This window comes from Neovison vison, chromosome 11, assembly GCF_020171115.1.
Source record: "Neovison vison isolate M4711 chromosome 11, ASM_NN_V1, whole genome shotgun sequence".
Classification (NCBI taxonomy): Eukaryota; Metazoa; Chordata; class Mammalia; order Carnivora; family Mustelidae; genus Neogale; species Neogale vison.
This window is the reverse complement of record NC_058101.1, coordinates 203,871,678-203,889,262: the sequence shown is the minus strand read 5'-3', so window position 1 is coordinate 203,889,262 and position 17,585 is coordinate 203,871,678. Positions and strand designations below refer to the sequence as shown.

General features: G+C 40.3%; 1 protein-coding gene across 3 annotated transcripts in view; it reads left to right on the top strand.

Moving 5' to 3' along the window:
• Window positions 1–17,585, top strand: part of NEIL3 (nei like DNA glycosylase 3) — a 46,078-nt gene that overhangs the window by 12,068 nt on the left and 16,425 nt on the right. The window contains exons 2-6 of one of the 3 annotated variants that reach the window (XM_044225693.1): window positions 2,168–2,295; window positions 10,697–10,831; window positions 11,096–11,309; window positions 13,941–14,015; window positions 15,604–15,770. In XM_044225693.1, coding sequence (XP_044081628.1) covers window positions 2,168–2,295; window positions 10,697–10,831; window positions 11,096–11,309; window positions 13,941–14,015; window positions 15,604–15,770 — 719 coding nt within the window. Of the gene's footprint in view, window positions 1–2,167; window positions 2,296–3,773; window positions 3,853–10,696; window positions 10,832–11,095; window positions 11,310–13,940; window positions 14,016–15,603; window positions 15,771–17,585 lie in introns of those variants that run through there. The other 2 variants (XM_044225695.1, XM_044225694.1) reach the window with 2 other exon arrangements.

Here is a 17,585-nt window from a genome sequence, read left to right as displayed (position 1 = left end):
AGAAAGGAATCCGAGGCAGACGTTCTGAGCACATGGTGGCCTGTATGTCCGGAGGGCCTCTTGCTAGAATCTCCCACAGGTTCTTCTCGTGGTTTGGGCAGAACTGGAAGGCCGCCATCTGTAACCCCTTCTGTGCGTTGGTTCCTTGGTCCCTCCAAGCACGGGACTGATCCCCAGTTCTTATTATGTGGAGGAGGATTGTGAGGCTGGTCCCCTGAACGTCGGGCAGCCGGGAGAGTCTAGCATCAGAGTAGCCGTAACTGAACGTGGGTTTCGTGGAAGAATGGCGTCTGCTCCCGCGTGAGTCTGCCTGCGCCGCCACGACAAGTGCCATTGCCCGGGAGGCTTACAGAGACTTATTTTCTCCCAGTTCTGGAGGCCAGAAGTCCAAGGTCAAGGCTCAGGCCAGTTTGGTTTCTGGTGCGAGCTGACTTCTGGCTTGCAGACGCCACTTCCGTCTCCCGTGGCACAGCCTCTTAGGACACAGGACAGAGAGAGGGAGCTCTCTTCAGGCTCTTAGGAGGACGCTGATCCTGCTGGATCGACCCCCACCCTACGACGTCACGAAAACTTCAGTACCTCCCCAAGGCTCTGTTTTCAAACACAGTCCCATTGGAGGTTAGCGCTTCAACGCATGAGTGTTGGAAGGGACAAAATTCAGTCCCTAGCTGTTTGCAATCTTTTGTTTTGGGTTTTTTTTTTTTTTTTTTTTGGGAGGGGGGTGTTGAAAAAAAATCTTTTATCTTTCTGTTCCTTTGAACTAAATACTATAATGTGTCTTTTTTTTTTTTTTCTTAAAAAGGGCCAATTTAGGAAACTAAAGAATAGAGTGGACATATCATCTTAACTATTTAGAATGATAGATGTCTGTGAACCAAATGTTTGAGAATCACTGAATATCATTCTACCATAAGCGGAAGGGAAGCTATGATTTGCTTCTAGACAGTGTCTAAAGTTGTTTTATAATTCTCTCCCTGTCACCATTACTGCTACCTGCACCCCCAGCGCCAGCAAGATTTTATCCTGGATCTTCTGGGAATGCATAGGCCCATTTGAGAAAAAGGAAAGAAAGGTTAGAAGTATGTGAGGATATTCCCTTAGATTAAGAATTAATGTGTAAATATAATTATATGTACCTATTATATCTTATAGAATAGCTAGGCATTAATGATAGTTTTAAATTTTTTATTATATTTTGATTACAAATCAAAGAATATTTATAAACACTTCTCAAGAATGAAAAATAATGATGCAAAGAACACCAGTGTACCCACTGCCCATCCAGAAAAAGAGCCTTACCAATATCTAAACCCAGTCCCATTTCGTTCCCTGCCCCACAAAAAGACTGATTGATATTTTGTTTATAACTTCCTCGATCTTTACAGCATTAGTACCTATACTGTAATCCTCACAATATATTGTTTGGTTTTGCACGGTGAAGGGAGGAAGAAGTAATGGGTCTCTTTTTCCTTATTCTTGCCATTGTGGTTTGAGGAGGGAGAGAAGAGCAGGTCGTGCATTAGATCCCATCGCTCAGGGGAGCCCTGTCTTTACCACTGATGCCTTACACCCCCCAAGACCATGAAAACTGAAACCCCCCTTCCTTGGGGCCCAGAAATACCTTTCTGACAGAAACCTGCTTCAGAGAGCTGCTTCTCTTTGGTGTTCTCTCCCTGTTTTACTTGCTTTTCAACCTCTTACTGTTCCTTTCTCACTTTTGAGTTCATCATTATAGGTCAAACTATTTTGTTTTCATTTTTTCCACTATTTTTTTAGCTGTTTCCATCCGAATGCACTTTCAGGGATCTCAGCTATGCTTCTAGAAATGGAAGACTCTCCTTTTTCGGTTTTAAACCCGTTACAGCGCTTTTCTGTATTTTCTTCTCATGTGCAGAGCTCTAGGGTCCTGGAAGAAACTCATTTTGATGGTGAGCCAATTACTTTCTTTTCCACTTAATTTTTTTGGCCTCTCTCTTTAAATGACTCCATAGTAATTTGACAAAGTGTATGTAAACAGCTGATTCCGTGACTTGACTTGCTGGAGATTAGTCTTCTCATTGGGATGCACCTGCAAATGAAGTAATAGAAATATATTTAAGAATGAAATTATCATTTTGTTTAGAGGTGGCATGTGTGTTTACGTGGGTGTGTGTGTATTTTCTCCTAGGCTGCTGCACTGAATAATAAGAAAGATCCCAGCCAGAATCCCTTGAGCCTGTTTAATGGATACGTTTACAGTGGTGTCCAGACTTTGGGGAAGGAGCTCTTTATGTACTTTGGGCCCAAAGCTTTACGGTAAGGTAAACCTGCACAACACATCTTACTGCCCTGTTGAGGGATGTGTAGGCTTTTCTTGCAACTCACCTGGTGTCACACACAATCACGTAGAAAGTACTCCAATTCTAAGTTCTAATATAAGAGGTTGAGATCCTATCTGATGCGGAAGATGAGTAAGTTGTGATGTCATCGTTACTTGGAGGGCTAGTCCGTGTATTGTTTTTACAAAAAACTAAAATCAGCTAGACGGGCTTCCAAGAGATGGCGGAGCAACACAGCTTGGCTTGGCTCTTCATAAATCCCCCATACTCTCTTCTCCCGGCCCTTCTCCCCTCCTGCTTTCTCTCGTGTTTTCCCCCAAGCATTTATTGTATTAGCCGCTTTAGTTTCTTTAAATGTATAACCTCTCCCAGTTCGGTTTCAGCCTGTCTCTAGACTTTTAGAGTTCTCTGTCTTCCTTCTTTTTCTGACGCCTTGTATGGAATTGGAAACTTCTGTACAGAATTCTAGAACTTTTCCCAGAAGTCCCAAGTTCTCCATTCTTCCACAGCGGTTATGGAAAGTCATTGCTGATGTGTCCGCAATGAAAGATGTGCAATCTCTTACCTTGGTTGACTTACTGATAAGAATGTCAAAATGTGTGGACTTGCCAGATCATGATCCCCTCTTCAGTTTTTGCAGGAAAATGAGGAAGGCCGTGGCTTAGCATGTCTCCCTAATCCTTGTCTTCTCTGAATTTAGCCCAAGGTGTTGCCACCCGTGAAGAACAGTAGTGCTCCCTTAAATCTCTCTTAATGTTTCTGGAAGCTGTTGAACAATTTCACCATGAAGGAGAAGCCCTGGTACTAGGCCCTGTGCCTCTAACCGAAGGTGACTGATGGGCACAGGGAGCTAATATGACTGAGTGATGGTCACTTTCCGCCGCTCACCTACGGTCCAGTTCAAGAACGTTGAGTTTATGTCATTGCTTTCTCTCTGAAATGTTCTCTCTTTGTTGTCAGTGGCTGCCGTCCTTGGACCACAGCATCACTGGGTGGGGTTTTTTCTCAGTCTGGAAAGGGTCACACAAGCGTGTGCTGCCTGGCTCACGCAGCCGTGATCTCCTGCCGTTGCGCTGTTGTGCTGCTGGATGGAAGTGATGGAAGACTCCGCTCGGACTGGAGGAGGAAGCGGCGGCGTCCCAGGAAGGTGGCTGGAAACATTGATACGCTGTTGCTTCTCTAGTGTTAGGTGCGGATTCGTGTCTGTTGGAGGAGCTGGAGGTTTTTATCAGTTGTTCTCCACCAGACTGGCAAAGGGGGACTCGTTTCTCAGTTCAAGGCTGTCCGTAAACGTTCCCTGAAGTTCTAAACAAGGGCAATCACTTCCTTAAATACACTGAACTAGGACCCTCCGAGGACAGTGTGTGTCTCAGTGTATGCGTGGGGAGAAGCGCCGTGGCTGGCTTCCCTTCAATTTCCCACAGCTCTAATGACCATTTGATGTGATAATTCCAGGGCCGTGGCCGATCAGCTGTTTGAATACAAACTGAGCAACCTAAAATCAACTGCATCCCCTTCCACAATTGAATGGCAGGTAAAAATACACATTCACACACTCTCCCAACCTACGCTTCTTAAGGGAATGGATGACTCTGTCACAGAATGTGATCATTGTGTGACGTTACAGGTCTGCGAGCATGAGACAGAAATTTAGTCTTCATCCCTCACCAATTCTTGCTACCCACCAGGCTGGTCTGCATTTTAGAGAGCACACAGCAGGAAACACGCTTAGTGCTCGCTTATATTTACCCCGTAATGTGCAGCTTTTTACAGTTAAAATTGCCCTGGATTTTAATGCCTCTTACAGGGCAGGCCATGAATCTTCCTGGGATTCATTTGTCATGGAAAGACCAAGCCCTCGGTGAGGGAATCTGCCATGCAAAAATGCACACTGCAGAGAGATACAAATTAGAGCAACTCTTTCTGTTACGAAAAGATTTATCAAAGTGCTCAAGTGATCCTAACAGTGCCAGAGAACGCGAAAAATTATTTGATATGCAGTGATTTTTGGCGCAAAGTTGTGGTGTTATGTGTGACTAAGACGGGCGCTCCTTCTGAACACTTTAAAGAAGCTCATCATCGATAACAAAACAGAAACCATTTTTAATTTTTTGGCTGTATATGTAACAAATACTCATTAGCGATAACTGAGACATAAAGAAGAAGCAAGAATAAATTTATACATTCATAATCTCACTCCCAAATATAACCTTTATTAACTACATATGTGTATATATACATATTGGCTATATGTATAACTATAACTATATATGTATGTGTATCTATTGCCCGTATGGCGTGGGGATGTATCTACCCGTCTACTTACCCAGACACACCCACCCTGGAAGCTGCCATTTTCCGTCAGAAAGAGCCCAGCTGTTACGTCTCGGACTCGCATTTAAAAGATATATTTTTTTAATGAGTCTCTCTTTCCAAAACACTTTGCTATTTCCGATTTGCGATTTATATGACTCTGATGGTTTGCGATGATCATATTCTGAAAGTATATCTGAAATATTTTACAGGCTTTGTCATTTTAGAGAAGCCTTGTACATTATCAGTTTTGTAATTTGTTGGGGTGGAAGTGATCTGATCCTCTAAACGGCTATGCATGAGGTAATGTGACAGTTCGTCGTAGTTTGTGAAACAATCTTTAAGGGATCTGTTTTATGCTACTTGTAAAGGGTTTTGCAGCTTAGACGTAGTTTTTGTGATCTGCCACATTGCCATGTTAGAAAAATGGAAGCATGATAAAGGTTCTAAATGAAATCAGATACTTGAAGAATAGTCAGTCCTGCTAATCTGTCTGCCCACCAGGCTCACATGTCTTTTGGGAACAGCATTCCTTCTAGAATGTGGTCATCAGGCCAGACCAACCACAGAGTTCGAGTTGACTCTAGCATGATCTTATGGGACCTTCTGTCTCATACAGAGTCGGTTGGGTCAGTGTGGGTTCTTCTGTGAGACTTCCTCACCTGGAGCTGAGGACCATCAGGCCCTGTAACGAGGGGAAGCTAGGAGTGAGGCCTTAGAACTTGCAGGTGGCTGCGTTCCTTGGCTTGTGAGATGGTGGAAAATAAAACCAGCTACACAAAGCCGAGAATCCAAAACCTTCTAGCCCCTCCTTCCATCTGTTTCTGGTCCTAGCTGCTTTCCTTCCTTTCCTGCAGCTTGATTCGTCAACCCTCCCTCAGATCCTGCGAGCTACCAAGTACTCCTTAGTGCCTAAACCTGTTGAGTTGGGTTTCTGTCACCTGCAATTTAAGGAAACTGACCATGATCAGAAGGCAAAAAGTTCCAGATAGGAAATAAGTAAGTCGTGGGGATGTAACTACAGCACGGGGACCGCCATGTTTCACAGTACTGTGCCGCAGAGTTGGCAATTGCAGAGAGAATAGAACCTACAGGTTCTCATCACGAGAAAAAATGAGTGTAACTGTGTTCGGTGACAGATGTTAACTAGACTTATTGTGATGATCCTTTCACAATGTCTACAAATACTGAATCATGTTGTGCACATGACACTCATGTTATATGTCAAGGATACCTCAATTTAAATGAAGGAGAGGAATAAGGAAGAAAGGAGGAGAGAAAGAAAGAGAAAATAAGAAAACTAACCATTACAAGTAATCTACAAGCCAAGAATTAAACATCTTTAGTTTTTAAAATGGTAGATTTTTAAATTTTTATTTTCTGTTTCAGTTACCGTGATGCTTTTATGTGTAACTGGAGAAGATCTAGAAATCTTTAGCTTTTTCATTGGCTTTCCCTTCTGCACCTGATAGTTCCCAAAAGTCTAAGAGCAAAAATAAATACCACCCGTAATTATTACCACCAAAAGAGGGCACGCTTAACAGTTTTTGTAAATATCATAGATAAAATATAAATTGTGTATGTACCATATATTCATACATAATTTATATTACATATGCACAGACTGTGCTGTCATCACTACTGATTAGCATTTTCCCCCATTTTTCACTCTAATGAAAAACTGAAGGACGTTACATCCTTGAGTGTGTATCTTTTACAACTTTGATGTTTTCTTAGGGTAAATTCCTAGATGTAGATTTGCTGGATCTTGGTTACCGACACTTTCTTATATCCCTTTTGAAGGCATGTAGAAAACTATCATGAACGGGAAGCCTCTGCAAAGGGCCATACGATAGAGAGTGGCCCGTGCATGGCCTGCCTTGGCTCTGATTGTGTAGATTTATCCACACCTGTGTGCAAGGTTATAAAAGTCTGGAAATATGTTAGCATAAAATGCATGTGCAGCACTCTAGTGGTTGTGGAAGGTTACAGACCTTATCATAGCAGATTGACCTGGCATGGTATTCTCAACTGACAATCATAATTTTACTTAAGTTGACTTTAGGTTATCTGCCTCCTAGTTCCACATCTGGTACATCTTCGGGTCTGGCTATGTTGACTGCTTTATCTCATGACATCGAGTCCCTTTGTTGTTGTTTAATTTTTATCTTATTTTTCTATGTGTCATAACTTTTTTAAATTCCAGGTAATTGTGTTTAGAGGAACAGTAGAGACCAAATTAAGTAATATTTAACCTCAAAAATATTAATGCCTCTTCTATCAGGTCATTAGGGCAGGGGATTGAGCAGTCGAGATTGGTTCGGATTTCGTTGTGTTGTAGTCGGCTTCAGAAACCAGCAACAGCAGGAACTTCAGTAGCTCTGATTGTTTTGTGCCTTAAGTGTGGCCTGGTGTGGTTGGGACTGGCTCTCTGTGTTTCTGTCCTCTACTCTCCGCTTTTAGCAGCCCCTGGGTATGTGTACCATGAGGGGATTTCAACACACGCTTCGCTCCCCATCCCCACTCCCACCCCAGTGGACACTGCTATTGCTTGCTATTCAGTGAGAAGTCCATGATGGGGAAAAGGATTCTTCTAGGCTAGCCTCTATCTTGGGCCCTGTGCACATGGACCTGAGGGTTGCACTTTTCTGAGAGCCACTGACCCTTTTCCTCCCCAAGACAGTCAAATTCTTCCTTCCATATGTGGGTGGGCCGCAGTAAAAGAGCGTTTCCTTCCTCTCTCTCAGCGGGAACAGATGTCCCCGCATATCACTGCAGGACAAAGCTGATGGCCTGCCTCACCCCTAAAGACGGATGGTTTTCTTACATAACCTCAGCAGCTGTGCATTTGGCCTGAGCCTGGTGGCAAAGACTTTCCTGCCCTCCCCCACGGCCGCCTGCTTCTGTTTGCTGGTGCAAGACTGTGTGGGCACGAGGCTTCCTGTTATTCCTGCCGGGACACGGGGCTTTCTGTTCGAACCTCTCCCTTGGCTACAGCCCGGCACCATGCCACCGAGGGTGGCTCGGTCAGTCCCCTCCCGGGACACATCTTTCTCATGCACAGGGGTGCACACCCATGGAAAAGGGCTTTCATGGGAGCCAATCCTTGTGTCTGGGACTCCAGGGATTCTAAATGGTTATATTAGCCACACTCCATATTTAGAAGTTTGTGGAAAATTTGAGCTATTTCCTTCTTACCTGTTTTTACAGGCTCTGCTGCCTGTACTCTGTCACAGGTAAAATAATTTGGGTGTCTGCCTTTACACATGAACAGGGGAGGAGGTTGTTACCATTTGGAATTTAGCTCACCTTGTTGCCTGCAGCCTCACGTCTCTGACAGGTTCAAGAGAATTTACGATTCTGTAAATAATATGACTTTTCTCTTCATGTTGGGAGAGGAGCTCTCTGTCCTTCGCGCTTCTGTACCCTAAGGAGATGCAGAACTCCCTGTTTCCTTTTTAACACGGTTCATTCCATGTTGTTTTATAACTTTTTTCTTTCAATTTCTGACATAAGCTTTAGAATAATCACATTCAACTGTTTTATACTATTAGGTCACTTCTGATCACTTGATAATTTTCATAAACAGTTGCCTTATTAGTAGTGTATGTTTAGTCATCCCTGAGATGAACCTTGACAGCACCATTATTTATGCCGTATGTGTTTGTTTTAGGATGTTTTGATCGCTCTGGTCATTCTTACAGTGATAACCTGGAAGCCCGTGGCTGGTGTTTAAAATAGTATCAGGTCTTGTTTATTGATTTGTTTTAGGAAATTATTTCGAACTAGAGGCAGTTTCTTAATATCACTTCAGTGTTTAGTTTGGACATAATTTTTATATTAGAACTTTGGTTGCAAGCGACAGAAGCCCAACTCAAATGAGCTCAGTAATTATTTCTTACAAGAATATGGGGTATCTTAACCTGAAGGTAATGCAGACGGATTTCAGGCAGAATTGGAAGCAAAGGCTATTTTTTGGGAGGACGCTGCATTCTTTTATAATGTCCCTTATTGACATCTGCTGAACTCTTCCCTCCTGTAGACAGGCCTCCCTTGGCTTCTCTGTTGTCCATGTTGGGTAACATTCCCAAAGACTGTTCCCATGTTGGATCTCCTAGTACTAATGGGAAACTGATTTGTCTGCAGCCAGAATCCATAAATTCATCAAGGGAAAGCAGATGAATCCAGGTACTGGATACTGATGGGTCTAGCTTGACTCGGGTGTCCATTTCCAATTCAACTGTGCCAAGGCACAAGAGCTGAGGAAGGGACAAGACACCAGCTCAGAGTTGGGCCTAATGCCCGTTATTGGCAGGGAGTCATGCTATGCAGAGTAGATGATCTTAGGTGACCGGTTGGGCTGGGGATGGAAGGGATTTGAGAAGGTAAAGAGTTAGGAATAAGGATCTAATAAAATTTTCTTAAACTAAGTTGATTATAATGAGGAATCTTGAAAAGCAAGTCAAACTCTTGAATGTAAAAGTGATATAAACCTATGTCCCGGTCTATGAAGGATCAGTATGGCAGTTGTTACAAGAGTACAGATGCTACTGTGCCCAAAAATTTCTACGATACTGGTGTATTTTTCTTAGTTTAATATGAAAGTTACTTAACAATAAACCCAGTATTTGTCGGTATATTGGGGCTCAGTTATCACAACATTTTGCTATTTAATAAAAATAAAATAAATAAGAACAAACTAAAAATTGTGGGTTTTATGCACGTTTTCTTCTAAATTGAATAGATTTAATAAGGCCAGAAAAAGCATACTTAATTTGAGTCAGCGTTCTCATTGGGGCTACTCCTGCATTTCATTTGGGTCTTAACCTTTGAGAATTTTTTATGTGGACGCAGTTTCATTATAGAAAGTGATTTAGAATCCACTTTATGAGCCATGCAGCTGACAAGATTTTAGATATGATGGCTTCTGGGCATGCCAGTTGTACACCTTTCACTGGGGTTGAACTTCCATAAGCTAAATTATGGAGTACTTACAGGCACACATTTTTCCTGTCAAGAACTATGGGGCATGTAAAATGCATTTATGATTGATAGTAGGGCACACAGAGTTTAAAACCCACATTTTTAAAGTTAGACTGGTTAACCTTGTACAGTACTATAACATGGTGCTGTGGAATTAGAGCACAGTGCAGTAACATTTGCTGCCAAAAGAGCCATATTTATTAACTCAACAAAGCTAGAAGGAGAAGGATCTGAAAGGCGGAACACACTATTTCATCTCAAGAATCATTTTTGATCTTCATCATCAGAGGTGCACAAAACCACTTTCTCTCTCTCTCTCCTTTGTTTTTACTGGACATGCTAATCAATCCTATAAAAACTGAAAGGTTATCAATTTTTCATCACTGCATTGTGGCTTTCAAGCTAACCGTAAATATTTATAAATCCCATCTTCCCGATACATATAAAGGTAAAAGAAAACTAAAAGAACTGAAGACAATATCATTTTGACTTGTTCTCTTCTCTTTTGATGCATAAGATTTTGCAAAAAAATTGTTTCATTGTGTATCCCAGAACAAGGGGGAGGGAAAGAGGGTCTTAAACTGTAGATACCATTTTGGAGTAGGTAAACATTTCCCATCCATTGTGGCCAGAAATACAGAATTTGAATGTTAGTGGTTTTGTAGAATTTATATTAAAAAACAAAACAAAACAAAACTGTAGGCAATTGAAATTTAGCCTCATCTCATCCAAAGCCTTTGAATCTGAGAGAAAGCTGAAATGTTAGACTGTTCTTTTCTTGCATCTGACAAGAAAAGAAGAACAGGGTATATTTTTTTGGGCTTATTGTCAGGCCCTATTATTTCTCTAGGAATTTATTTTATTTGTGGTTTGAAAAACTGAATTGTTACATCTTCTAGTTTTATGAGGATACAAAGCAATAATAGAAAAAGATATAATATTGGCTACATTTTTCCCCCTTAAAAGTGCCTATCTTGATTAACATTTGTTTGCTTATAACCCAAAAAGTGAAATGAAGGGAAAAAAAATTAGATACATATTATACTCTCTGCCACTCAGAACTGGGTTTGATTTTGTTTCAGGATTCATTTTGGAATGAAAGGCTCCATCATGATTAATCCACTTGAGCATAAAAATAAAAATGGAGTTTCTCCTGTTTTTGAACTACAGCTCACCAAAGATCTGATTTGTTTCTTTGACTCATCAGTAGAATTCAGGTAAAACAGAAAAGAAATGTACCGCAGCTGAAAAACTGAAGAGATGGGTCTACGGTTTGAAATGTGGAGATAGATAGATGTTTTAAAAATGATCTGTAATTGGTAAAACCTCATTTTGAACACACCTTTAAATAATCTGTGGGTCTTCATTGTTGGGTGGTATAACTCACACCCCAATTAACAGAAAGTGTTTAAATCAAAGCTCCTTCTACATGACATTTTGCGAAATTATATGATTAATGTGTTTTCTATTCCTTGCTACAGAAACTCCACAGAAAGCCGACAGAGAGTACGAATGATGGAAGAATTAGATGTATGTTCCCCTAAATTTAGTTTCTCAAGAGCAGAAAGTGAAGTGAAGAAGCAGAAAGGACGGATGTTGTGTGATGTGTTAATGGACCAGAAAGTGTTGCCTGGGGTGGGGAACATCATCAGAAACGAAGCTCTCTTTGACAGTGGCCTCCACCCAGCTGTTAAAGTAGGTCATGAGCATTTTTTAAAATGATTTCTGTATTTTTAGATGCTGTTGAGGGACCAACGTGGAACGCGTAAATCTTGTTGCCGTAAAACATTCTCCCCAAAGAGAAACTTTCGGGGTCTTTGTTTCTGTTTGCATCTCAATGCGGCCAACGCTGACCACTTCTTTTACAGCTGCTGTGTGCTTCCCCCCACCCACCTCCCGATCCCTGTCCTCTGTAACTTGCTTTGCTTTGTACTGTCCCCTTACCATTGATCACTTTCGAACATAACCTCATTTGGACTTGTTAGATTTATTACTTAAGATCTGTCTCTTCCTGCTCCAACACAGTCTCTCACGAGGAAGCTGTCTGTTTTGTTCATGGAGGGATTCAAGCATCTAGAACGTGGGGTCTGGCACAGGGAAGGCATTCGGGAATTATCTGTCAGGTGTATGAATGAAGTAAGCTCACAACTTACTCTTTGTAACTGGCATATTAAATTCACACTCTAGACACACTCCTGTATTCCTATTTATGGCTACTTTGACATTCACGAATGCTGTTTGGGGAGAATAAGGTTGGCAGACGGATAGCAAGGACTGAGGAATAAGGGACTAGTAGGGAGACGGAAACAGTTTGGAGGACTTGTGAAAACTGCTGGAAGAAGGGGAAAACACAGACCATCTGGTGGCGGGGGGGTGGTCAGGACGAGGACCGGGTTTTGTTGTGTTTTCCTTCTTCTTCAACTGCAGAGGCATAAACTAATTCATATAAGGGTAAAAAAATAGTCAAGAGGGAGAGATTAAAATTGTAGGAAAGAGAATGGTGATTAATAGGGCAAAGTTGTAAGAAAGTCAGAGAGATTAGAACCCAAAGCCAGGTAGAAGGCTAAGCATATTTTAGTTTCTAAGGGAGGAAATCTACGGCTTTTATCTACACCAAGCTGGTCTCTTTAAACAAAATGATTTTTTTACATGAGTCCAAAGATACCTTTTGATTTTCTGTAATTATTTCCTAGATAGTTTTCTTTAAATCCAAATCAATAAGAAATAAGTTTTCAAAGAAACTGGTTAATGATTTTTCTAGATTAGATTCTGCTTTTTGACTCTTGGAACAAGTTGGTTAAATTTCTGTAACATGGGAGTGATGAAACAGAATTTTAATGAGAAGCAAGCTTTTTAAAATCACGTAGGCCTCTGTGGAAAATGTTTTAGAAAAAAAGAAACTGGAGTACTACTACTTAGAATATTGTCATTATCTATGATAAACTGAGAATTTACTTTTTATCTGTGTGTCCAACAGGCCATTCGTCTAGGAAAAGATCATTTGCCCACATGTCTGGGAGCTGAAAAATTAATGATAGTTCTCAAGCTTAGCTATTAGCCCCCTAAAATCACATGCACAATTATTAAAAAAGTTTAGTTTAACATTTCAAGGTTTGACTAAATATGTATATAAGATATGGTAAGAAAAAACTCAGTTTCAAAAGTGTTTATGTTTTCAACTTTAAATAAATGAAAAATAGACCTAATATTTTTGTAATGATTATGTTGATTCAGTGGTTTTAGGTTTTATAGTCATTGATAAATTAGTTTCTGTTGTATATAGATGTTTGTATATATTCACATACATAAACAAGTTTAAGTCATCAGACAAGCTATTTTCTGGCATCACCATTGAAAGCACATGCTGGGGCGCCTGGGGCCGCTCAGTGGGTTAAGCCTCTGCCTTCTGCTCAGGGCATGATCTCAGGGTCCTGGGATCGAGCCCCGAATCAGGCTATTTGCTCAGCGGGGAGCCTGCTTCCCCCCTCTCTCTGCCTGCCTTTTTGCCTACAACAACAAAAAAATAAAATAAAGCACATGCCAAATGGTAATTAATTCTACAAGGGTAACACTGAGATTTATGCCAGACCATGACACAAAATTCTTCCATAAGTGCTATTTCTGAGTTCTTCCGGGTGTTAACAAGTACCCTGATATTAATGGGTGTATATAAATTCTTATCATTTTAAAGCTTGATAGTCATTCATCCTTGATCCTTGATGGTCATTCATTCCTGTGCTGATTTATCCCTTTCCCTCCCTTCCTTCTTTCTAGTTATTTTGTTGTTGTTGTTGTTTTTGTTTTTGCTTTTTTTTTTTCAAATCCAGTGGCCAAAACACATTGCTGGGACTTTGAAGATGTCTCAGACAGAAGAGATACTTATTTAGAATTATTTGTATTTAAAATAGAAATTTAGGAGCACCTGGGTAGCTCGTGGGTTAAGCCTCTGCCTTTGGCCCAGGTCATGATCTCAGGGTCCTGGGATGGAGCCCCACATCAGGCTCTCTACTTGGCAGGTAGCCTGCTTCCCCCTCTCTTTCTGGTTGCCTCTCTGCCTACTTGTAATCTCTCTCTCTCTCTCTGTCAAATAAATAAATAAAATCTTTAAATAAATTTAAAATAGAAATTTATAAACAAGAACGGTATTTTTTTAATCTGTGCTATCATTTGAAGCCATTGTTAATGACATTAAATAGATGTGTGAGAAACAGAAGACATGCATATATTTTAAATCTGCATTTAGTTTTCTTAGAACTCGCAACTGGTTTATTATTTTTGGAGAGTAACAAATTATGACACTGTCTTCAACGGTTTTTCTGTTTTAAGGTTTGTCAGTTGACAGATGAACAGACCCATTACCTTGTGAAAATGATACGTGACTTCAGCATTCTTTTCTACAGGGTAAGAGTAAAAATGTTTCCATTATGTAAAATGTCAACTATTTCCCTTTGGATTGCACCAAAAATGTTAAGGCTGTTTGTAGCCATCTAGTGGTCAGTGTGTAGAGGTACAGGAAGGGAGAGGGACCTGTGGGCAGCATAATTCACTTCTAGAAATTTGGTGTCATGGGTCAGTCCAAACTTGTCTACCAATAATTATATTAAATTATCTTTACATGGTGTTCGGGAACACCTGTGTTAGCATTTTACTTATACTCTTGTTCTGTTTTTGGACATATGAAAGTAAAATGTAGGAGCTCCGGAGAGAGAGAGAGAGAGAGAGACTCAGTTCTTTGGAATAAATATATCTCAACTCAGTCAGATTTTGCCTCTTGCTACCTGTGTGGTTTAGATTATTTAGATAATTTTGGTATAGTTTCTTCATCTATAAAATGGGATAATAATATTTTTCTATCTACCACAAAGACTATTTTGAGAATGAAGGGAGTACTTGCTAACCTATAAATTTTGGAGAGTTGTATATAGGCTTATACCTCTGGATGGGCAGTTCAGAAAACACAGTTTCTCTTTTCAGCAGAGTATAAACATGTCTGTTTTCTTTTCCCCCACAGTCCACTTTCTATTCAAAATTTTTAATTTTACTATGTTCAGAGAGCAGGTATGATAGGAGTCTTCATGTATTGGCCTCATGTAGTGAACCTCTTGTTTTACAAGATTATGGCAATTTTAATATTCTGTATGCTTGCTTACTCTTTCAGGGAAAGATGACTATAGACCACTACCCATTTTTGAGGCAGATTAAGTTTTGGGTATTTTAATACTTGGCTTAAATCAATGGAATTTGTTTGTGTAATTTTCAACTTATATATGGCAAGTCATATTTCTGGGCCTTGCGATTTTTACTGTGCTGATATAAACCCAAAACATTGTCTATTTAGAAGCTTTAAATATATACAAGTAGAATAAAACTGTGACAGAATATCAAAATGTCTTTTGAATTAGAATGTATACCAAATGGGACATATTCTTTGCAAGGAAGGCTTTCGAATTTTTATTTTATTTTTTAGTGAATTTGTGAGATTAAAAATGAAAAAGCAGTCTTTGTCAGGTCAACAAAAAAAGATGGTCTCGAGTTTTTCACTGTAGCAATAATTTTTTTTGCTTTTGTCTGTTGAAAGAAAGTGAGCAGCTTTAGTATTCTAAAAATAATCAGATTTCTAGCTAATCTAGTCTTTTAACCACATAATTACGTTTAATTAAAAAAAAACTTAAAAGCGTGAGCAACATTTTAAATTGTAGAACTTTTACAGCCCATTTAGATAAAAAGATAATGCTATGCAAAGAACAATTTGAATACTAATAAGTTATAAAATAATGGCTTAATTATTTCACACAAATCTTGTTTGACAAATATTGCTGAGTCTTGTCAATAACTTTTCTCAGATGAGAGAAAAGATTATACAGACTTATGTACAAACATGTAAATTTGCAACAAATTATTTTCAGAAATGACTTTCTGGAATGTATCTTTGGATCCTTAGCAACACTGTTTTATAGATAATCTTATAATGTTATTTGTTTGTTTTTAGTGCCATAAAACGGGATCTGTTATCTCTAAACACTATAAGGTCTATAAGCGTCCTCACTGTTGTCAGTGCTGTTGCAAAATAACTGTGTGTCGCTTAGGAGAGAATAACAGAATGACATATTTCTGCCCTCGCTGTCAAAAAGAAAATCCTCAACATGTTGACATTTGGTGAGTTAACTAATTTAAACGTATACTATTTGCCCTAATCACTAACTCAAAGGCTATTAATAAGAACATAATTCAAAGTTATTTGAACCCTTGGAAGGAAAATAGTAAATAACATCATCAAAAAACCTGGGTAAGCTATAGATGATGTATGGACCACTTCTGGATTCAGTAGAAAATCCCCAGCTCATATGTTAATATCTAGCATTTCACTTTAATCCCATTTGTAAAGTGATCACAAGGAGGTGTAGAAGGTCAGTGATTGGAAAAATGCAGCTATCTTCAAAAATTCTTGCTTTATTTGGAAGTAATACTATAAAACCTAAGCAAGATGTCTTTACAAAATTCATGTCTTTTGGGTGAAACAGTCGACTGCTTACTAAACACATATATGGTGATTCTTCCAGCTGCTGAGTATGTCTGTTCCAGTTACACCTTCCAGAACTAAGCAAAGAACCACAGGATAGGTTCAGGGACCCGCTGAGATGGATCTGACAACTGCATTGGTCACCTGACTTCCATAAGCCCCAGCACTGACTGGTGAAGCACAGTGATATTTTGAGTCCCTTGGAATTAGTATTTGCTTGGAACCAGTGTACAGTGTTCCCAAGCGGTCCAATTACTTCCTTTTCACGGATGCACAGTTACCCTGATAAAAGTCCCTACTTCCCTTTAGGAAAGACCAGGACAAATATGAGTAATCTAAAGGAATATGTGATTATAGGCCAGAATAACCAGATCAGACCTGAAGCCCATTAAGTGTTACAAGAGTTCAGGAATGTTAGAGGTTTATATATATGCACAAAGTGGGAAAGATCTAGAAAGAGTGTGATTTTCAAGTTTACTTTAAAAAGAAAAAATAAAAAGATAGAATTTTGGCTAAATAAATGAGAAAACAAACATTAGTTAATTGGAAAGACATAACACGGCCACAAACCCTAACCATTCATTAGCAGGGCATGTTGGAGGATGACGGGAACACTCGCCAAGCCCCAGGGAGTCCCTCAGGTGTTGGATCGCAAAAGCTAGTTTTCCAGATAGACTGGGATCAAATAATGGGACTCATTGGTCCTTCTGGGAATGGGTGATGTCTTGCGGATATCAGTAGATTAAGGACTTTTCAGTGAGTGGGAAATGGTGAGACTAAACGTCACAGGTAGAGAAGCTATTGCAGTGTAACCATGAGAGAGTGTTCCCAGGCCTGAGGTCAGGGCCCTGGAAACAGAAAAGAAAATAGGTACTTCAATTAAAGAATTTTAAAAGTCAGCAAGAATTGGGACGGATTTGGTATGTAGAACAATGTAAAAAGTTTCAGACTAATAGAAATGTTCACTTATGAGTCTGGGAAAGTTGGGATAGAGCAGCACAGAAGAGCTTTGTGTCGTGAAGCAACAGTAAATGGAAGAGATGCATCATGGGCCACATCCCAGGTGGCAGGTAATGGCTTCATGGTGATTAAGTGAAGTATTCAAGAGATCCGTTCACAGGGAAAGTGGAGAGGAAGGAACCAAGGTCTGAGCTTCAGGGAATATCCAGAGGAGGAGGAAAAGAGTGAGCCAAGAAAGCACAGTGGTGTGGTTAGGAATAAGGCAGGATAGGATGCCCCCATGGAACCTGGGGCGGGAGACACCATCTTGCCGCTGTGGAACCTGGGCAGGAGACGCCATCTTGCCGCTATGGATCCTGGGACGCGAGGCGCCATCTTGCCCATGGCAAGCTCTGTGATGGGCTGGAGGTGGTGTGCGGGGAGGGCCCCACCTGCACCTTCAAGTGTGTCCGTGGCTTTCTTCCTGTCCTCCCTCCCTTTGCGACTTCCTT